This window comes from Corvus cornix, chromosome 4 (genome assembly GCF_000738735.6).
Source record: "Corvus cornix cornix isolate S_Up_H32 chromosome 4, ASM73873v5, whole genome shotgun sequence".
NCBI lineage: Eukaryota > Metazoa > Chordata > Aves > Passeriformes > Corvidae > Corvus > Corvus cornix.
In genome coordinates, this window is record NC_046334.1 from 61,058,471 (window position 1) to 61,082,416 (window position 23,946).

Sequence of the window (23,946 nt, forward strand, 5' to 3'; positions counted from 1 at the left end):
CAAAGAGGGATGCAGACCATGTTCCTTCCACTGATTCTGATCAAACCATTTCTGCTGCAGACATTCCTAAGATGTAATGAGCAACTTTACCTTTTTAACTTGCATGATGAATTCTTTCTAGTTAAGTGAGACTCCATGCACAGCTGAGTGTAGACAAAATACCAGCCAACTTACTATTTTTTTAAATATTATGAATGCTATTTTCCTGAAAAATAAGAGAATTAGAAGTACTCTAACGCAGGAATTGCACTGACTAAAGAGAACTCTTTTAAAATATGCATGATCTGTCATTCTAGGTGTTCTGTTTCTTTGCATTTGAACACAAAAACTGGCATTACATTCCCTGTTTATGACCCTTCCTACCAGTAAAGAGCAAAACGGGTAATGCACAACTGCAGGAGAATGATAAGTTTTCTTTAATTTCAGGAAAATGCTCATTCAGTGTTGGAAGAAAGTGATGCAATTTTTTCCACCTGTTAGAGGAGAAAGGCTATTCTTTCCAGTGGTTTTTGGTTCTCAGATTCCAATTCCTCCCCTATAGTGGGTACAGACTACTTTACAATGCACTTGTAGTTTCAGGTACACTGTGAGTTTCCTTTTTATCTTTCACAGAGCCTTTAGAAAGCATTATGCACTATTTCAGATTACTGCTTCCATGTAATTCTGTTTCTAAGTAATACTTCTGTTAAAACTAGAGACAGAAGATACAACTTTGCTGCTGAAAACAGATATTTTGATTTTAGTATTAGGTAGCTCAAGTCTAGAAAAAAGAACTGGGCAAATATTGGCTGAATATGTTAATAAACACTTGTTTGATATTAACTATTGAGCCTAGAAAATAGTTTCCTGTGCTGTTTCAAACAATTTCTTTGGAAGTGGAAGAGTCTGAATGGGGAGCAGGCTCAGTGAGCATGTGTCAGTAGGCAGCATGCTGTCATCCAGCTTCCTTCCAAGTATCCTCATCACCCAGCCAAGTACAGATAATGCCATTCGACTCCTGCAGGTCCATGGATGGCAAACAGCAGACCAAAGGTGATTCAACACAAGCCAATTAAGATGTACTCTGCAAGCACATTGCTACTGATCACCCTCAATTTAAAAAACCCCTAAAAAATAATTTACAGAATAAGGACCAAAATTATTTATCCTGTATGACTCACTGAGCAAGCTCAGACTCCTAAAAGACCTCAGCTCAGCAGGACACCAGTATAGGAACCATCTGGTCCAACACTACATTTTGGGTCAGGTTGCAATAAATGACCATGTTTAAAGAATTTGAAGGGCCTTGTTTGATGGTGCAATGTATCATCTCATCTTCCTGTAGATTAATTAGTGCATAATTGTTTGGTATGATCTGACTATCACTTCTCATTTGTCCATTCAGTAATGGGAAAAATGGAGTAAGACAGAGGTTTAAAAGAGAAAAGCTTTAGCTGACTCACCTTTTCCAGTACTGCTGCATGCAACTCCCCAAACTGATTGCTGCTAATTTATTGCCATTCCTCCACTGTAGTGTCCAAACTATCACAATTTTAATTAAGAGAAATAAAGAGCAGCAGAAACAGCTGCCCAAATGATAACTGTGGTATCTGCACATCTTTAAACAATGCTTTGTAGTAGGAAGAATGGATATCTTAAAAAATTAAAACCGCAAGGAGCTACAGGATTTTAACTGAAATCTGTGACTTGTGAAGCAAAGCTATGAAGTGCCAGGACAGAACCCATTTGCTGGATGAATTGCTTGAGTCCATTTTGAATTATAATGCTTCAATGCAGGGAATATCCTTGCAAATATCTGCTCTTCCATCTATATCTCTGTGTCTGCAGCCCTTGCTCAGGAAATCATTAGTTTCAGCAGGAGGAAGAATGGGGCCAAATAACCTAATTAGCTTAATATGAAGCTTGAATGCTTAAAATAAACCACACTTATCTGTGATAGAAAGGGACTGGACTGACAAAGGCTTAATTTCATGGAAAGTGACTATAGCCCCAAACACAAAGTAGATAGCTTCACTAGGATAACAAAGATTTATTATCATATTATCACAGGGTATTATTATTAATACCCTTAATATTAGCACACTTCATGCATTATGATCTGACCTCAGACTGAACTTCCAAGCCTTATACTTCACTGTCAGTAAGATAAAGCTCCAAAAAGTTCTCACAATGTCTAATTTTTATCAACATAAAAGTTACCATGTTCAATATTTACAGTGGTTTTGCACATCAAAATATCTTAATACTTGACAAGGCAGCTGATGGCTGGATAGCAGTATGTCTGTCTTCAGAAGTTCTGGCCATGCACCAGGAAGAAGAGAAAGACACATAAAAGCAAAAGTCCACATTTTGGAATCTCACTGGTGCCTCCTGCTTAGGCAGCACTCAACAACATTGCTTCCAGGGACTGTTTCCCTTGGCATCTGGTGTGTGTTTTCTAAAGATATCCTGGATGAAGAGCAATTCAGTTACTGCTGTAAGCAACTGCACTGCTACCTTACTGAGCAATTGAAGGCAGGCTTCCACAATAAAGTGTGAGTGTGTGCATTAATATTTCATCAAAACCAGTCATTTTACTTCTGGCTTCCAAAAAGCAGCATCAAACAAGTAGTAACATACTATGAACTAACCGGGATAATCGATGGAGGCAGAGGAAAAGCACAGGAACTGTGCCATGCATTGATGTGTGTGAATGTCCTTTTCTAATAAAAGTGATGAAAAATACAGAATAATGATAAAGATACATGAATAATGCATGTTTTCCAAAAGTATTAACTCTGGTGAGATCACAATATAAATCAGTATTTTGTGGCATTTACAACCATGCTCAGTTAAACTTCCCAAAGCCAACCAGCATTAGTGCCCCCATGTACCTGCACAGACACACTATTCCCTCCTCCTTTCCATAGCCAGGACCCACCCAAGGCTCCTGCAGCCCAGACCACAACTATTTGTGAGCCAGACTACAAGGAAGCACTGTCCTGGCAGTGTCAGCACACTGCCTGGCACTCCATCCACTTCTCCCTGTGGCAGGGATTTGGCAGCACAGGGTGCAGTCTGAATCATCCATTCCTTGGACTCAGATGTTACTGTACCCATGATGCCCACACAGTCCCCTACAGAAAGTGGTTGTGGACATGCCCAGCAAAGCTACTCAAGCTAAGCTGCAATTTTTTACTTAAAAGCACCAATTGAAGGATTCTATTTTACAGATACTAGCCCCCACAGCAATACACTGAATATCCTTCTGTAGTTGGGCCTATTAGAAAAAAAAGGATTAATTTTTTAGAAGTATCCCAAGACTAAAGAAACACAGCAAAATTACCCTCTAATCTTTGTAGAATTAATTCCTAGGAAGCCCATGACACTACATTTCCTGAAGTCCCAAAGGAAACAGTTACACAAGGGAGATGTTCTTTGAGAACTTGCCAGTGCACACTGAAGAAATAGGTTATACATAAAAGCAAAAGTGATTTAATAGATTGTTTCACAGTTTCAGTTAAAAGAAAAAGCAAATCAACAAAAGGTGAAAAGAAAATAGGGAGGTGGCCTGGCTAATGAAAAGTCCATGTGTTTCAGTGATCTCAAATGTTCTATGAAATTTTGATCATGAAAAGTATCACAGCTCTTTTCCATGTAAATTTTCCAGTCATCTCAAACAAGTTGCTGGGCCATGCTAACTAGTAAAATATGTTTGTTTTAAAAAAATTACTAGTATTTTTGTATCAATGGGAAAAATCACATTGCTAAGATGTTTACCTAGTTTTATTTCTGCAGGTTTTATTCTTTCCCATGCAGCTGATTTCTCCCCACAGGATATCGACCTTTATTACTTGCTGACAACATGTCTGGCAAATAGCTTTCTGCTGTGGTAGCTGAGGTGGAGCCATCTGTTTTTTCTCTAGAGAGCCATGCCTTATTCATAATGGCATTTTTGTGTTTCATTCCCTGGGGAATAGCACCTGCATGCTGATCTCCTGTTTGACCCCAAAATTTATCATCACGTTTCGACAACTGATCCCTCCCCTTCGTGGCCCAGAACACACCAGGCTCCGGGGGCACCGCAGCATCCTTCATCCCTGACAGCACAGGCCAAGGGGCTTCCTCAGGGATCACGGGCGGGTTGGGACCAGCCCGCGGCTTTGAGCCGGAGGGGACAACTGAAGGTATCTGAGGAGGAAAGAGAACAGAAACTGTAACCTTGGATGTCCCTGTGTGTTTCTGTATCCTCTATGAAAACAGGCCGCTCTATGCATTGTGGCTGATTTCAGCTGTAGCCTCCCACATAACTGTACAACAAGCCCATGTCCTGCTTTCACTGGGGTTTAATTAAAGCTCATATGATTTATATAAAAAAAACCAAAACTCTGAGTTCATGAAGATCAATCAAAGAGCTACTTGCATTCTGCTCTTCATAATAGTTTTCTTTTAGGGTCATATTTTCACTGCTCTTTTGACGTGTGAGTGTGAGAGAGAAAAGGACCAGGAAACTTTATTTGAACTGTTACGTATATCCCCTGGACTACATGACATGTTATCAGAATTCTGAGTCACCATTCCACTGCATAACAAATTTCTTAACTAAAAGGAAATCTCAGTATCTTGCATGTTCTTTTCATCAATGACAAAAGCAAAAACTATGCTTTTGCTTGTTTCATTGCATTTATTTTAATCCAAGATTATAAAGGACATTCAGTAGACTAATATTTTTAACTACTCTACCTAACTGGCTCCAGTAATTGCATATTTGAATTTTTATTCCATACAAGTATGGAGAGGTTATGTTTTCTCAGAGAAGCTGAAATCTCTTGCGTGTTTAGTTTAGCAGCAGACTGTCACAAATGCAATTGCAATTGATCAGCTCTGTTCTTAACAGGATTCCTGCAGTTAATGGAAATTACTATAAAGAGCTTCAGGGCATAGGAATAATTGGATCACTAAAAAAAAAAAAGAAAAAAGAGTTGGAGGGGGAAAAAGGTAGGACAAGACCAATATAACAATTTCTTTTTTAAAACATCCAACAATTTTCAAAGATTATCTTACCATGGAGTACCCCATGACGAAAACAAAATCTTTCAATTATTTTTACAAGCCCCGAGCCACTCTTACACAATGGGGAAGAAAATGCATGATGAAAGACATTAAACATTTATTATTGTCAGCTTGTTTAAACTAACAATCAACTGTGCATCTCTGGAGGGAATCATTCAAATATCTGTATCTTCTGCCAAGAATAAGAGATTTCACTAAACTAAAAACAGTAAGAAAACTTTTACTGACCTGGAAATTTTTGTGATGGTTTTCTCTTAGTTCTCGATGCAAGGCTATGATCCTCTCTGGGCTTGTTACTCGCATAGGAGAACCAGCACACACGTTTGGGGTGATGTGAGAACTGTGGAGGCCATCCACCCCTGGCTGAGAGTTTTCAGGTATGGACCCAGTCATCCCATTCCCTTTGGCACATGCCACATGATCCTCTGGCTGTCCATTAGCCTGTGAAATGTCTGTGGAGGAAGGCAGCACCTGCAAGAGAAAATATCATTTTAAGAAATTCAAGATAGATTAAGTTTTCCAATGCTGTTCACTTTGGATTAGTGGAAGCCATTTGGATGAGTTCATTAAAATAAATATTCACAGAAATTAACTGTAAATAAACTGCATTTAGCAAAATAAGGAAAAAGATAACATACCAATTATTTCAGATGTGAAGCATTCCTGCACCTGTCTAAATAAAGAATCATGTATTCAACAACTCATCCTCAAAATAAAACAAAAAAGATCTCTAAGCTTTAACTGCAGCTGAAAATTCACCTTGGGATATTAAGAAAACCTATATTGAAACTAGAAAAAAAATTCTAAGTTTAAAAATTGTCTCATGTTAGTTCTCTTGAAGAATCTCAAAATTTCTAACAGGATTCTTTTACACACATATTGTCTCACTCCACACTATACAACTAACTCAGGTTTGTCTACCTCTGAATGCTCAAGAAAATTAAGCTGAAGACTTCAAAAGTGTGTTAGTTTAACTGCATGAACTCTTATGCAGACCCTCCTATTGAAAACAAAAATAATATTAATTCAGTTGATCTTATTTCAACTCCAAATCAACTTTAACACCACAGCAAACTATCCTTTTAGATTATCTTCACTGAGATGCAGACAAATTTAGAGAGAAATGGCAGTTTAATTATGCACATTTTCATAACAGTTGCAAGCAGGAGTAGAAGATCTCCCTGAATATAAATGACTACTACAGGGCAATAGCACTTTATCATTCAAATACAAATTTAATATAGCTACCAGATTATTGTTGCATTTTTTCTTGCAATTGCAAGTCTTACCATTTCAGCCTTCGGGTTTTTGAACAGTTATTTATTTCTAAAATAATACACATCATTATGCATTACCATCTCATTGCCATCAGTCCTCGTGCAAAAGCTCCAGAAATGCAGATACTATAAATATGCCAGGTCAGGAAGAATTACTTAAAAGAAAACACATTTTACTTAATATATTGTTTTTGCTCTGTGCATCTTTATTGAGTTTTAGCTACATCACATGTGTCCATTAAAAAAAAGAAAAATCAAAGGACTTTGAAATTCCAGAGCAGTGTAAGACTGCTCTGAAATGACCCAACAGAAAGATGAGCATTTATTGACAAGCTTCTGCATCTAAATATAGTTCTATTATGACATGAAGACAAACACACAGTGTTGTTGCCATTTCACCTCCTGTCCTTGGCTCCCCATCAGCAAAGGGAACCAGTTCTGATGAATTGTGGCCATTGGTCTCCTTAAAGTACCCAACACGAGCATGTGTGGCCAGCTGGGACACTGCCCAGGAGCAGCTGCCACCTGGATCCTTTACTCCAGGCTGAACAGGCCAGGGAACAAGGCAGGCACATCCAGGAATGGAAGGACCACTCACACTGGCCAATTTGGGGCATGGAATTTAGACTGCTGCTCTTCCCTAAAATATTTACTTTCTCTATGCTGATTACAGAGGGGGCCTGTGACATTATCTGGATATTGCATTTATTTAGGTAAGGTGGCATGAATACCCAAATATATCCTAGCATTGCAGGCACAGATCAGTTGGAAAGTGAAAGCTTACATTTGGATGTTCCCCTCTAAACACAGGAGCCCAAGGCAGCTCCAGAAGTCCTTGGTTTCTTACCAAGGTTACGAGTGCAGTATCTCTCCCCATCACTCACAAAAAAAGCCAGCTGGCTTAAAGCGATGGTGGGGTCACAAAGGTCAGCCCTGAAATGTTTTGAGGCATGAAGATATTGGATCTAAAATTATTTGATGAGAATTTCCTCACTACAGGAAGCACAGTTAGAGGCATTTGTGGTGATAGATGAGAGTGAGCAGGAGCAGAACAAGTTCTGGAGCTCAATGACCCATGCAAAGGCAAATCACTGTCCTCCTCATAGGCAGGAGAGCTGGTAAAGCTGCCAGAAAAAAACACACCACCAAATCAAAGCTGTGACACTGGCACAAGTCATTTCTAGAAAAATAACTTCCTTCCAGGGGCATTCCTTTCCTTCAACTCTTCACTCCACAGACCCTTTTGCCTCTGGGAATTAGCAAATTCTTCTGCAGCCAAAGTAGGGACACTCAGCAGAAAGCAGGGTTAATGCAAACCCCAGTGAATGAAGATGCTACTACCCTGACAAAGATTTCACAGTATAGTCTGCACTACATTTGAAAGGTGGTATGATTCTCTCAAAAAGACTCATCTTTGGTGTGTCATAAGACTAACACTAAAGATCACATTCTCTATAGCACTGAGGATGCAGCTAAGCAAAAATTCTGCATTTTGTCTCAATGCCAAGACATTAACTTGTTCTTTTTAAGGTTTTTTAATTTTTTTTTTACAATATTTATTCTATTTTCTTATTTTCCTATGATTTTTTCTTTCCTCTCAATTTTCCACAAATTACTTTACCTAGGAAGAAATGAAAATATTGTGATATTTGACCAAAACTCAGAAGAGGGTAAACTTGCATAATGCCAAGCTCTAGAAAGGATTGCTATTGAAACCAAAAAACATCAGCTTCCCCCAACACTACAAAAAAATTAGACAGTGGTGTCAAAGAGAAGATGAAAATGTTTTAATTTATCCGGATATTTTTAGTTGTACATTTTACGTTAATTTAAATTCTATTTTTTATCAGAAAATAAAGGTTGGTTAGTTTTAAAGCTTTTCTTTTTTTTAGTCATGGCTATTCCTCTATTGGCATTTGCTGTTCTAGACAAACACATGCTGTTGCCCATGAACTACAGCAAAAACCACTGCTAAAATATCTGTATTATGGATGCAGTCAGGAAATTGATCTAAATCTTGTCAACTAAACCAAATTTTACTTTCAAATGGCACTAATCTTGAGTAAGAACCTTCTCCTCAACCATCACAAATTCTTGAGATGGCTCTATCCAAACAATCATATAATTATTGAACAGCTTTATCAGTTATTTCATTGGAAAGGCCAGGCTGCCATTAACTTTTTTTAAATCCGTATTTCATGCCTTTCAGTGTTTTTAATAATTTCTCTAGAAGTTAAAAATAACATACCTCTCAGCAATGGACTTTACCCTTCTTTAAAAAAATTACTAAATAACTAATTCCACTCTTTTATCCACTTGGATGATGATGATTCCAATGACTCAAGGCATGGTTTTTGTAATGTCAGGTAAAAAAAAGGCCTCTTCTTGCAAAGAACCTTTTGCCTTGAAAGATTCCTTGCTCTTGATCAGCCTTGTCACAAAAAGACTGAAAGTCCAAAGTTAAATTCTTTCTCCTGTCTGAGGGTGGGACTCATCAGACCAAAGCTATTTTCCCCTGGCCCCCTTGACAACCACTGCAGTCCAACTTCTATGGCTCTTCCCACCTTATCACAGAATCACAGGATGGGTCAGGCTGGAAGGGACCACAGTGGGTCATCTGCTCAAGCAGGGTCATCCCAGAGCACATGGCACAGGTTTGTGTCCAGATGCTTCCTGAGTATCTCCAGTGAGGGAGACTCCACAACCTCTCTGGGCAGCCTGTCAGTGCTCAGTCATCTGCACTTACCTAAAGCAGGTACATAAAATGGGCAGGATAATTCCTTGGAAGTATGTCTTGACTGTGAAAATAAATAGATAAACTACCACGGATGACTGTCGGACGTACAGACATTATACAGGAAATGTATCTCACCCTCAGTGCCAGAAAAGTCTCTGACCTTAACAACCATGCACAAACCATTTTAAACAAATCATCAGAGAATTTAATTTCAGGCCTATTTCCTTCGAATATGATTCAAATATGGAAAATGGCGATTTCTTACAAAGTGGTGAGTAGAAATACAAACTAATAAACAAACAAAAAGCATTGTTCTACCAAAATCAATCTCAGAAGAAATCCCTTGACAGAAAGAAGAATTAAGCTATGCTGTTCTGCACATTTAATCCCTATTCTGTAAAACAATTCACTGCACTGGACACATTCTTTGCCTGGAGCTTTCCATCCATAAGGTTTAAGATGACTGCATGAAAAGCATTAAAAAGCACTACCATTTATCCCTATATTCCTTGCACAAATTCCCTTTCAGTCCCAAGAAATGAGGGCAAACAGCCACAATGGTTTCAGATCCACTATGGAAAGAATATAAAAACTATATCATCAAGTCAAAGCCTTCCAGCACAAGAGAAATTGGATGAGTACAGCAGAATTTTCCATTACAGACATCCAGACAGAGGCTGTTGGCTCAATCATTTGAGGGAAAGGATTAAACATACTCCTGTTTCTCCACACCTAGCCCAAAAGAGAGAGGAAAGGCCCAAAATACCGCACAACTCTACAGGCTGGGCTGAGTCCATGGGAAAGGCAAGCCAAGCTCACTTGCTCCTCTGTGTGGTTCTCTGATCCATCAAAAGCAGCATGGACACTGCCTCATGTTCAAGCCAGCCAGACTGGGTAAAGCCTGTTTCTTAAACTGCGAGTAGACACTTAAACTCAGGAAAAAATCAGGCCTCCTCTTTCACATGTTCTATTAGTTGTCTGGAACATCTTCACTTGCTTCCTACTTTTACCAACCCAAGTAAAGCAGCTGTTGCAAAGCCAAGTCATAGTCCTTTTTTTTTGGTGTTTTGTGAACATGAACATCCAAGATCAGTTGATGAATGCTGTCCTGTGTTCTTTTCACTGGGAAAGGCAGAAAAACAAGAACTGTTAATAATGTCCCTGAATTAATTCTACAAAAGCAAAAAAACAAAGATGAGGCCAAGGTCCTTCCAATTAAAAAAAAAAAAAAATCAGCATTCAAAAGGAGGTGATTAAAATGGGACATGACAGAAGGCCAAAAATGGACACATATTCTGTGTCTGACATTGGGTGTGTGAATCCCAGCTATGGCATCGTGCCGAGTGCCACGTGCACCCGCTGGAGGCAGCCCTTGTCCCAGGAATGTGTCCTCTTCAGCCCCATGCTTTCTGTTTTCCAGACATAAAATAAGACAAGGTTTTAGGATGTTTGTATTGCCAAAATTTATTATTGCTCCACTCCAAGGGGCAATGGTTTCTCAATTTAAGTCTTTTAAAAAGAAAATATATCACAAAGGCTTAGAAATTAACTTCTTCATGCCTCCAAAAATTTCAAGTCCATATTAGACATACGTTGTCATTCCAATGCCTGCCCAAAAGACTATTTTTTTCAAAACTGAGAGGCAGCATTTTTTCACCATCCTGCACAGAATTTTTGCTTTCACCACAGTGACATAGGTGGTGGATGAAAAAGAATTGAAATAAAATCCCTTTTGTGCAATCATATATGTTTATTAGGATAAAAACCCACTAAAATTAAATTAAATTAAATTATATTAAATTGATCAATTAAACTAAATTACAAATAAAGAGCTTCATGGTGTACAGTTTTATGGTGAGGAAAATTAATTCAAAATCTAGTCCTCTTTAAATGGGTTTATTAAGAGAAGTCTTTTCTGAACATATTACTCTAGCAAATATCTGACTTCACTGAAGAGTGCACTGCTGGAACAAAATCATGAGATACTACATGATTCAAGCAAATTTTATTTCTCACTCACAAACATTTGAATTTAATGCTGGCCTGTGAAAATAATCAAGAATGACAAGCCTCAAAATACGTGCTGCTCTGCTAAACTGAACTGATGGAAGTCTTGAGTTAGTCAGCAAAATAAAGCCATAGGGACAACAGGGATTTATCATGTCTGAGAACAGAGCCTTGAATGTTGAAAGTGAAGTCTGAAGAGAAGCTCCAAAGATGGTGGGTTTTGCAAAACACTGTCTTCATGGTTTAGTATTTTAATTGGGATGAACATTAGGGAGAAAATACTTCTGGCAACAAAAGGAAATGACCAACCATCCATTGTGTCCTGAATAAGCAAAGAACTGGTTTGCTTTGGCTTGTAAGCACAAGTAACTTGGTGATGCCCATAAGTCTCCAACAGAAACTGAGGCATCCTAGCACTCAGCTGGGGCAGCTCTATCCCCTCCATATGTAATTCCATGTAGAGATGAAAAAGAAAAAATGAAGAGTTCTTAATAGAACTATAAACAAATTTTTTCTCTGAGAACATGACTCAAAGATTTTACTGAACTACAAAAGGCCAGGCACTGAATTGAATACAGAGTCCCCATTCCTTTCAAAGGGCTCTGGATCAGCTCTTCATGCATCACTGCAAACTTTGAGCTGAAATTCATCAGTAAGTCAAGGCACAGAGGTCTGATGCCAATATGTGACAGGCTTCCATTTCTTACTGGGTCCAGTAATGAATAAAGCTGATTGCAAATCTTTAATTTAAGAAGGGAAAAAAAAAAAAAAAGGAAAAAAAAAAGCCATCCACCAGGTTTTGTATAGTAGAATTCAAATCAGGTTTTGTATAGTAGAATTCATACGTTAGGAATGATGTAGAAGTAAAAAATTGAGGGGAAGGAATGAGCTTTCAAAGGAATTTTATATAAGTGGATGTTGGGCATAGCTCTGGAATCTTAGATGTGAAGTCCAGTGAGAATAAGAGTTGAAAGCAAGAAACGAAACTTCCGAGATGAAAAGTCAGTTCACTTCAACATATGTCTACAGAATTCAGTACAAGATCTTTTAAACCAAAGGAATGTATCACATGAATATGAAACAGTCTCTCTCTCTTTTTTTTTTATTGTCATCATTATTAAATTAGTAGTAGTGAAACATGGACATATTTTCATTGAAGTGTTTTCCATTGGAAACCTAATGCAATAAATAACACATTTTTCATGGGAACATACAACTTCCTTGGCAGTAAGGTTTCTCCCTGTTACATATGGAACTACTTATCACAGATCAGAAGGGCCTTAAGCTCAGTGTCAAGATGCCCAGTAAGACCCAGTCTGTTCTCTGCATGATAAAAAACCCCAGACTTGAATCCCATTTGTGCCTGAGCCTAAGTGAGACCTCTGGCCACTATGGTGCTGGACACCATGGGAAGGGGTCTGTGCTCCAGTTAGTATGAACAGATAAATATCTGTCAAAGCAGGGAATTTGATGTGGGGCTCCATGCTGCAGATAAGTTCACTGGATATCAGAATATAGATTCAATCTCATTCTCTCTTGTTGAACCTGCTAAGTTGTGTGATAATTGAACATTGAGGGAGACAGTGTGAATGTGAACAGTATTTTGATATTTATTGCGTTGGAAAGCTTTATTAATGCTCATCTATCACAGCCATGTCTGAGAAAATGTCTGAAAGCAGTGGAGCACCATCTCCCTTCTGACAGATGAGTTCCTGGCCACAGTCACATAAAACACTCCTGCGCAGTGGGAGCTTGGGTGAGGCAGTAGTGGTCCCACATGTGAGGTACTCAAAGGAGACACAGCCAGACACAGAGTCCTGTCCCATCCTGCAACCAGGAATCAATCCACCTTCTCCTTAACATGCAGTTAAATTGGCTCTTGCCACAAAAATAAGTATGTCTGAGTGATAGCGTGCAACACTTAGTAACACTGTAAGAATAAGCACTATAAATGTGATACAGAATACCACTCAGTGTGCAAAACCACAAAATAATCAGAAAAATAGCCCAGTGGATTTACTATAATATATGCCCATTTTGAGCATCTTTTGCTGGTGAAAATGTGAAGTGTCATTAAGATACATTATTTTTATGTATTCATTTTGCAGTGCACTGTGATAGCTGAAGTACAATATATAGTATGAACCAATATTCTGTGTTCTGCTGTGACAAGCACACCGTATTATACAAATGTGTAACACACAGTATTTCCTCCCCCTTCTTTTAACCAAAGATTCTACTTGAGTGCACTTGACACAAATATTACCAAATATCGTTTGGGTACTTTTGCAGGCTTTTTAAAAAATAATAATAAGAAACAGAAAATTAAAAGGAAAAAAGAACTTGTTGGTGGCTACTGAAGCACTGCAAGGGAATTCCTGTTTCTTCAGGTTTCCAGACTGAGATTCTTGTCCTTAAGAATCTACTTAAGGTGCTACTCCAAAATTAGGAAATTTATTCCCACCATCCAAAATATTAATGACAATATTGAACAGAATCAGGTGTGAAACCGACTATCCCACTTTTGCCTTGCCAGAGAAACACAAGTGACTAACTCCCTTTCCAATACAAATGTCCACTGAGTTGACTTAAGTCTTAAAATAATTGACTGTTGATATTTTTTTTCCTGACTTCTTCACAAATCTGAAACAATGCATTGTGCAGGAAAAAAATGCAAAATTCACATTTAAAATAAAATCGGGAAATATGTGCTGCATTATCCATCAGATACTTAGTCAAAATGTCAGGGGAGTGTTTCTTTCATGGAACACTGATGCACTTTGCTATAAGCTCCTGAAATTTAAACCCTGCCTACAACAGTAAAATGGCCAACTCCACTGATTTGTCAGAAGCAATATTTATAATAAGCAATGAAATATATTTTATAATTACACACTGAGTCTCACTAAACACTTTGAAAACCACCACTTAGTTCAATAGTGGAAACATGAGGATCCTACGAGGAAGGACAAGCACTTACCTCTTGATCACACACTGGTGTAAAAGCAACTATGTACTCTGCCAGGGTCATGTCTTCCACCAAGTTTTTCACCTCTTCATCAAATGCAGAGTTAATAATTCCTTGCCTCTGGAATTCGCCATGCATTCTCCTAATGAAGCTGTTCCTTTCCTGGCACTTTTGGGTGAGGCAAGCCAGCTTAGCCTGTGTGGCATGAACACAAACATTCTATGGTTCTGTGATTTCACTCACTGCTGAGACTGCAAGTTTATATTTTGTGTCTGATCTGAAATTCCACACGTTTTGACCCAAAGCTATCGATTGCATTCCTATGTCTCTACATCATTAGGTGCCTCTGCACCTTCAAGAGCAGTACATGTGCACAGATAAACTGGAAAGAGATGTTCCCTTTCCATGAGCAAGATCCCCCTTTTGACAGGCTGAAGAGCAACCTTGCAATAATGTCAGTGAGCTCTTGCCTAAGGTGAAGCCCAGTAGCACCCAGCTAATCAGGGACAACTACAGAAGCAGTCACAGGCACAGAAGCCTGGAAGCAAAGGGATACACCTTGTGTAGGTCCCAAATCAGTGTTCAGGGAAACACACTACCTTCAGAGGAGCTAATGTCAGCTTCACTTCAGACTTTCTCTTCTGTAGTTCTTTGTCCTGAAAGATTTGAAAAATATCCTGTATCAATTTATCCAAGAAGCACTTTAAAATACTCTAGCAGTTTTTTGGTATCTGTTTTAGACCTGACTCTGAGGTGTACACTTTGCATATCTGTGTGACCCTGTATCACAAACAAGATGAATCACTGTAAGGAGCTGGTTGCACACAGATAGGCTCTGGCATACAAACACTGCCCTACTCACATTAGCATTGGTCTTAAAAATTAAGAAAGGCTTTTGGATGTTCTTAGATGGAGCCTTATATCAGTGAGGTTACTTCATCAAACCAGCATCACAGTAAAGACTTGGTATCCTTCATCATGCACTCATGTTCATATTTACTCTGTGAATCTTTCAAAACAGTCTTTGGGGGAAAATTTTCACTTTCATTATCAATATTATATTGTAAAATTAGAGAAGAGAGAAGAAATTTTCTGCATGTATATTCCACTCTGAAAAGTGAACATCAACAACCTTCTACTCTGACACAGCTGATACATGTCCTCTATTAGTAGGTGAAGCAGGGTGGGCCAGATGACTTAGTCTGTACCTTATGATTAAAATCTACTGATGATAACCCTTTTGTCTGATTATGCAGAAAAAATACAGTATCTTGCCAAGAAAAATCCATTACCATTATGAATCATTACAGTATTTTCGACAATAAAGTACAGATTCTTTGCATTCATTTTGCCTGAAAATTTACATTTCTGCAAAGTTTACAGTAAACATATTATATGCTTCATTAAAAAACTTTTATGAGAATTCAGTTATGCTGAAAAAGATCACATGGCCCTCAGCTAATAAATTGTGGGCTTGGGAGGAATCAGGGCAGGCAGGACAGGGAAAACATGTCTTTACATTGCACTAGCACTGGGGGAACAAAAAAGATCTGGCAGTAGGGTCCCTGCACTGGAGACATTCAATTCTTGATGAGGCAGGGAGCAACATATTTTGAAGATGCAATAGAACAATTAAGATTTTTCTATTTATATGGACAGCATGTCTCACCCTTTACTCACCTACCATCTGATATCACACCAGACACTACAAAACAGTTTCATTTTACCAGCACCATTCTTCTAAGAGGCATCCCCTAATCCATACCTGAGAGAAGCCACTAACCCTCTTTACAGGGCTGGTTTAGAGCAAACCACAGCACATGATGAGGCTAGGAAAAACAAAACCAAACCACCACCACCACCAAACAAACAAACAAACAGAAACTGAAATTGTAAAAAGATGGATCTACTGTGGAGAAAGTAGAATGAAACTTGTTCCCAGTAGGGAGAAGACAATAATCTCTTGTATTTCAGAGCAGAGACAGAGGAGAAGGATGTTCTACTTGTATCAGGCTATGAAGAACAAAGAGCACTATTGAGAACATGCCATTTACTAGCTGTTTCAGAGTCTGATGGGCAATTCCAATTTGGCTCACACTGTAACTATCATCCCTTTCCAAAATACAGTTCCCAATAGGAAAGAAAATCAATGGGAAATAAGTCCTAGGAGGAATTTGTTTCCACCCAAGAGTTCAGTAGCTGCAGTCACACTTACAGAAGCAGCTTTGCTGTCACACTGTAAGGCAGCAGCTTTGCAAATCTTAATGCACCTGCTCTGGTTTGTCAGGTGAAATTAGTACACAAGTGTGAAAACTGCTTGTGTAAGTACACTTGTGCATACATGGGGGTTCTCACCAGAATAACTATGACAAAAATCCAACCCACACACCTATCTGAAAATGTGTTACTGAAACTCTTCATGTGTACCCCTAGCAGATGAACAAAAAAAGTCAGGAAAAACTCTATCAAAATTCTGTCACTAGCTTGGTGTTTCATAATCTGATAAAGTGGAACAACAGAGTCAGGAATGTTAAAAATCCTGACAATTTAAGCCAAGGAGGTGGCTCTGTAGAGAATTTCAGCATCACTTTGCTTGCATTACACTATGGGGATTAATTAGAGCAGAGACTGAACTTTCATGATCATCTATCATTTTTTCATAACATGGATCACTCAGGCAGTTTACATCTTTTACTTATTTCTCTGAAGTCAGGGGTACTTTTATATACCTGGAAACCATTTAATTATCCTCATATTCATTCCCAGGAAAGAAGACTATTTTGCTTTTCCCCTTTGAAAATAAAGATGTAGAATCTGACATCTAAGCTCACATTTAAGCACACAGAAAACGACTTTATGATACCTTTTCACATAGCTGAGCCTGAAGGAGTTCCACTTCATTCTGCAAGTCATGAAACTGATTTTGTAATGCAGCCTGGTCCCTGAGCTGGGCTTTCAAGGTCAACACTTGCTGCTCTAATCTCTTACTGGCTATTTTATTCACCTCTTTTTCCTGGGCATCCTTCAATGTGTACACAGGCTAGAGAGAAAATACACAGATTTTCAATTTAGGTGTATAAAACAACAAAAATATTCTTAATCATGTTTTATACCACAAAACTTCTCAATCAATATAACTACCTACCTTGTACATCAAAAAGAAGTAAGCTGATATAAAATGTATGATTCCAAAACTTCATGAACATATTAGCACTAATATTTTGCACTAACCTTAAACTCTTTATATGTAAGGAGTACTTGACCCCTGTGAGAGCAGGTATGGAATTGGATTTTCACAACATTTCTTCAAGGTAAATATTTGTATTGTAATAATTTAATAAATGGGAAACTGGGCAAAGACAGATTAAGTGACCAACCTGTGGTCACATAGTGAGTAAGAAAAAACCTCAAAAGTTCCCAGTCTCCTGCTTCAACAAGAAGCTATATAATATGCTTCTTGTTCTTCTACATATATTTATCTCAGAGAGATAATTTCTCTCCCAAATATATATTTGCTCTGGAAGATTATTAATAACACTGATCAGATTTTAAGTTTAAATTTCTATAATACTTTAAAATAAAATGGTTTTTACATTAAAATGTAATAATAGTGATACAGAAGAAGTTGAAAGAGAAACTTCTGAATTTAACTCCTCCTCCCCCACTCTCTGATTTCTTTGCTTCCAATTTCATGCACTTAGATTGAAAGGATTAGTGAGAGCTCTAGATTGATGGTCAGCATCATAAGCTCAGTTCCTAGAAGTGACACTGCCAGATTAAACTTATAGATTTAGAATGAGGAAAATTGGAAGGAGAAGGAAGTATCCTGACAAACATTTATGCTATTATATTAAAAAAAAAATTGAGTTGGTACACACAGCTGGTAAAGATTTCTGATAATACAGTACATAGTCTAAAAGATTAAGCTAAAAATTATAGTCAGACCCATATACTGTGGTAAAACCATATAACTTTCTGACAAAACAGAATGATGGCTTGGTTTTAATGGTTACAAACATTGATACAACTGAGAGAGGAGCTAATACTCAGCCCTGCTGTACACCACCACAGTAAATTCTTCCCAGGCTTTCTGACAGCCTTTCTGGCTTTGACACCCTTGACTACAACACACTGAAGGCACCATTCCATAGGAAACAGCAAACTGAATTGTAGATCACATCACTCTGCCTGCAACACATCACTGCAACACAGAGAAGAACAGAAATATGACACTGTCATAGTGTTCTTCCTCATATGAAGCAAGTCCTCTGTGCACACCATTGGAGCATGTTGAATGCTTTGTACCAAACTTTTTGGCTCCCTCTTGTGTCAAGAGAACAATGGGAACTGCTGGACACATCAAGATGTATTAGACCAGGGCTGCAGGGACAAAAGCCTGAGAATGAGTCCATGACATGGTATTTTCCTCATCTTCTCTCCCCCACAAAAAAAGGATGTTAAAACCAAAAGGGAAACACTCCCTAACTCCTTTACTTATGGAAAAAAAGGCGGGGAAAGAAAACATTTGCATGAAGGTTAGAGACAGAGAAAAGTTCCCTCTTTCCTTTTGCATTTTGCTGACCTGCTAGCACTTTTCTGTAGTTTCAAAGCACAAATGATGCATACAAGATTTATATATGAGCACTCTGTCAGATGCCCCAGTTTGCAGTGACCATAGGTTATCTAGTCAAGCTCCAGAAGGATGAAGGACTCAGCAGCTAGGACTGGGAAATAACCAAAGGATAACTAAGCCCAAAACACAGCATTTAACACACTGCATTCTTGTAAAACCTGGCAAGATCACTAGTCTTTGAAGTTGGTGCCTAAATATTAAAAATAAAAACAGCATCTTGCTCTTGTTCTGTGAATTGTGCTTGTCTGAAAACTCAGTGAGAAAATGAGGAATATGACCTATTTGCTACAGGCTGTGACAGTCATCAGGGGTTCACTGGGGAAGCCTGGCACCTTATTTACTGTGTGCATTTCATGCAAAATTCTTCTATTAATTTTTAAAGCTGTAGATATTACCTTGCCCCCTTCCTGCTCACCCCCATATTTCTCTTAAATTCAGCCACAGCACCACTACTCAGAAGGCCACCTCAACACCCCAGAAAACTCACCCAAATACTCCTAGGCTAAAGTGTATTTCACCTGTTCGCAGCTTCACTGAAATAGAGTCCGAGCAGTAAGCTTCAAATATATTATCTTAGCTCTCTTTTACTTGCAATGAATAACACCATGACAGCCTTATGGAGTCTCAGGTGAGAACTAGGATCCCTGGGCATCAGGGACTGTAGAACGTAAGACACGTTAAAAGTCCTAAAAGACACACTCAGAACACAGTATATCCCAAAGACCCAGAGTGCTCACATCTTCACTTCTTTAAAGCATTGCAGACAGAGGTCTTCCAGAAGAATGAAGTTTAGAACAGGAAAATTCATCAATTACTGTGATTTACTGCGTAAGAGTTTATTAATAATTTTGCAGAGTGAAAAACAGTTTTGGACAAGGGTGGCAAGTAACTGAAAACAAAAACCGGATTGCCAGTCAACAAAACTGCCCTCAGGAAGTAAAATGATGCTAGAAAAGTAGATCATGGTCCTTTTTGTGGCAAAATGTCTTGTTTTTTCAATCTAGAAAATCTTAGCTCATATTTTAACACCTCACACAAACCCACTATCAACAGCTTGGTGTATATTAAAAAGTTTATTTTAAAAGTGAATTATTGAAATAAATTTGACCTTTGTTAAACTATATCTACTCTATTTTCTATCATACTACTCACTAAATTGTGCCAATAAAATCAATATTGTTTGGTTAAAACATAATGGACTTGAGTTATGCAGATAATTAGTTCTGCCACCAAACAGTGCAACTGAAGGATAAGCCCAGTTCTGTGATGTACATGGACTGCATCTTTGACCCTGGAATGAGACACATGTACTCAAAACTTTGACACTAACCCTACAAGTAATTCAATTGGATGAAGAAGTCAGACCTAAATCAAACAGCATCACAGTATTGCATAAATACATACTACTGATCAATAAACACTAATTTGAAAACATTAGTTGTTGGAGGGATTTAAAAGTGACAGGGTTTTTCAGCAAAAGGCTGACCTGCACATTTTCCAGTGTAAAAACATCCTGCCAAAGGTTGATGAATTTTATTCTCATGTGAGTCACAGAAATAATTAACATCTTACTTTATTGACCAATAGAATCCACAATAATTGCCCCAGACTATCCCCAAACAAAAGGATTAAAGCTCCATTTCCCAAAAGTGCACCCAAAATCTTAACTAGCTTAAACAAAACAAGTGACACGTTTCTTTTTATTTTCAAACAATTTGGGAGTTTCTTCTTGCTTGAAATAGATTCTACTGTATTAGGATGCTACATGCCAATACATCACAATGACATGAAAAATCTGTACTTCTTTTTCGTTTAACAGTCAGAATTCAGCTGTCTAAACACCAGCCCTAAGTGCCATATAGGGTGTACAAGCGACCATGAAGTAACTGCCTAGGACTTCCAGGTGGCCAACTACACCCTCAGCCAGGATGCCCTAAGACCTTTAACTGGGGTAAACTGTGACATTTAGGCAGTGGAACTGATCTCAGAATCCTTATACTTTCCAGAATTTGTTTCTATTTTCTTCCAAAGTCATATCTATCCAACCTGCTCAAAATGAATTTGCAAGTATTGTAGATTGCTACAAATGTACTTTTCCAGCTGGTAGAAATTGCATATTTCTTCTGTGCAGCTTACCAGTTAAGGAGGACAGAAATAATTTCAGGGTTAGCTGAAAAGTCTTGATAAAAGCTGCTTCCAGAAGATTATTCAGTAACTAAAAATCTTTACATAGAACACTTTATTTTGGTGGAAAACATAAACCTGTATCAAGACAGAGAACCACCGGAAATTTAAAAAATGTTTAATTTACAGCAAAACCAGAATTTCTGTGATATAAATGCATTCTAGTGAGACAGAAAGATATCCTGGATTTTGGGGACACATATTTGGGCCACATGTGCCCATTAAAGACTTTGACTTTAATCCACACCATCTGTTCACAGTGTCATTTTGCCTGTCCAAATCCAGCAATCAGGGCTACAAGGCCTGAAATCAGGGCAAAAAGGCCAAACACTGGGAACACTGGAGACTCCTCCAAGACCTTTCATTAAGGCCACCTGAAAATTACTTTGGCTCAAGAGAGCAGAACAAGAGCCCTCCTAAACAAAAAAGTGAGGTGTTTATAATGCCCATGACTCTTGACTATTCTGCAGACAGATGGTCTACCTTGTAAAACATCTGCTCACTTTTAAGTTTCCAGTGGCTGGAGAGGCTCTACACTTGCTTCAAACCTATTCCCAAGAACACTAATGGGTGTTTCTTCAGCCACAACACTCCCTCCCAAGGAACATGCATTTCTCCATTCCATTTACATACATACCATTGGTTTGCAGTGCTGCTTTCCCTGCATTTTGTCCCCAACTTCTTGCTTAAGGCAGTCTAATTCTGAGAGAGCCTGTGTCAAACGAGTTTTCATTTCTTCGTACCTTGTTTCAGCGAAACCAAGTTCTCTGTACCACTTCTGAGCCTAACAGGAAGAACAAAAATTACTGAGTATAATTAGTCCAGCAGTGGTATCATTTTTCAATACCAGCTTACAACCACAGATTTGAGGCTGCTCTCTACATCATAACTTTTGGACTGTTATAAACTGATTAAATTAAATGGAATTATACAATACACTACAATATTATCATAAGAAATTAATGCAATTTTAGAAGGACATCCTATAGAATATCTCACTAGCTCTATGCGAAAAATAGTATTTAGATTTATTCTAAATGTGAAGGTACCATGAATATTTTGAATAAAGTTTAAAAAAGCAGTGGTGTATACAAACATGATTTCAGAGATTACATCTTTGAAAGCCCTCAGAGCAAAGTGAAAGTAAGCTTTTATTAGCTGTGTAGGGGAAAAAGTTTTTCTTGAGGAATGTTTCCTGGTTTCAGCTGGGACAGAATTAATTTTCTCCTTAGTAGCTGGCACAATGCTGTGTTTGATTCAGTATGAGAAGCAAAACAACAATGTCAAAAATGAAAAATGAAAAGAAGGGGAAAAAAAGCCCTCCCTATGTTCACCTTTTAATTCTTTCTAGGGTGTCTTTATTCCACTTACACACATTAACTGTAGCTTTAAAAACAAAAGCAAACCCAAACCAAAAATCACAAACAAGCCCCTCAATAGCTCTGCTGGTCACCTGACAGCAATCTCTCCTTCATATGATAGATCATTTTTTCCTCCCTTCTGAAGCAAAGGTTTCACATTATTTTAAGTAAACTGAGGAAAGTATTGTAACACACAACTTCTGTATAACACACAAAAGGATTAGAAGGACCCAAGTTAATTAGATTTTACAAAAGAAACAAAAGTAAAACTATATCTTCATGTTCAAAAGACAAGGTCAGAAGTCCTTGCCTAAACATCCAACAGTCATCCAAATCCATCCCTTTATTCCAGTTGCCTCACCTGAAAGCTGGGAAGTCTTATAAAGCAGTTGTCAAAGGACAATAATTTTGTACAACCACCATGAAAACCCTATTGCTATTTTTCTTTTACATAGTCAACACACATGTTGGCTGCCAATGGTTTGTCCACAGGGAGTGTGAGTGATGCCTGTTACAGCCCTATAAATATATACTTGCCATAAAAACAATACATTCTGCTTAGACATGCATAGAGTGGAGATTGACTAATAAAAAATAGGAATGTGAATATCTAGTGCATTTGGAAAGGCACAACACTGAAAGCTTCCTCAGATGGAGTCAAAAGTGCAGATTTACTCGAGAGAGGCACAGAACTACCCCATCCAAACAAGTCTCCAAGTAGGTGGTGCTGGACTTGGTGTGGAGAGAAGGGGCAGCATGTCTGGCAGTGCCTCTGGATATGGCAAAGGCCTGACAGCGCCAGGCTGCACAGGATCTAGCTTCTCATTCAAAAACTACTTTCAATTCAGGTTTGCAGTAACCCTCAGTGCTTCTGCTGCCTTCTCCTCCTGCTTATTCTCAGTGATGTAGAGGGAAGCAGCCTGCCCAGAGATGGCCAGAGTAGGCAGGTTGTTGTGTGTGCCTGTGTCAGGCACTCAGCCCCTGCCACAGTGTCCTGCAGGAATGCAGCTTCACTTTATGTTCTAAGTGACTGTGCTATTCATCACTCAAAGATCAGGGGAACATTTTGGTTCTGCAGATCAGAGACTTTCCTGTTTTGCAAAAGTGTTAAAGCCTGGCAGAAAGAAGACAGCCGTGTTAGAAAACAGAAGCAAAAACAAATTTGCTCCTCAGACGTACATCAGAGTAGAAGGTTACCTCTTTTTTTGACTTTTCTAATTCCTTTTGCTGTACTTTTAGCTCCTCTTCTGCCTTTCTAACTTGCTCTTTCATCATACTGTAGCTTTCAAAGATGATGCCCTGGATAGACAAAAAGACATGATGATTCTTCTCACCTGTACAAAATGGCACATTTATAGAATGTTGTTTATAGAACAACATATGGTTTTCTCCAAAATTACTAAAAAAATTGCATAAAATCAACATATTACATATAAATATTTCCCTGTTGACTATTCTCAACTGAAGTAGTAATTCTGCATTTATAAGTGCATAGTAATCTCCACAGAAATTCACTGTGGTGTAAGCTACCTGACTACAAAGGAAAAACATGGATGTGAAATCCAGCACGAGTGAAGATCCTGTCTTTAGACATATGTTTCATATGCATCAAAACAATAAAAAAATTAGACCCAATCAGAATAAAAATTAGTAAATGAACATGTGCACACTTTTCACCAAGACATGATTTTTTCACCATTATAACAAGTTTCCTTCTGTTAGGAGAA

At 38.3% G+C, this 23,946-nt stretch overlaps 1 protein-coding gene across 12 annotated transcripts in view; it reads right to left on the reverse strand.

The window, feature by feature from the left end:
- Window positions 1-23,946, reverse strand: part of JAKMIP1 (janus kinase and microtubule interacting protein 1) — a 228,040-nt gene that overhangs the window by 44,970 nt on the left and 159,124 nt on the right. For 8 of the 12 annotated variants that reach the window (XM_010401928.3, XM_019287009.2, XM_019287012.2 and 5 more), the window contains 7 exons: window positions 23,417-23,518; window positions 21,496-21,642; window positions 16,905-17,081; window positions 14,641-14,697; window positions 14,054-14,236; window positions 5,281-5,523; window positions 4,047-4,170 (listed from right to left, as the gene is read on the reverse strand). In XM_010401928.3, the coding sequence (XP_010400230.1) occupies window positions 4,047-4,170; window positions 5,281-5,523; window positions 14,054-14,236; window positions 14,641-14,697; window positions 16,905-17,081; window positions 21,496-21,642; window positions 23,417-23,518 (1,033 nt within the window). The remainder of the gene's footprint in view (window positions 1-4,046; window positions 4,171-5,280; window positions 5,524-14,053; window positions 14,237-14,640; window positions 14,698-16,904; window positions 17,082-21,495; window positions 21,643-23,416; window positions 23,519-23,946) is intronic. The other 4 variants (XM_010401929.3, XM_010401930.3, XM_010401931.3 and 1 more) reach the window with 3 other exon arrangements.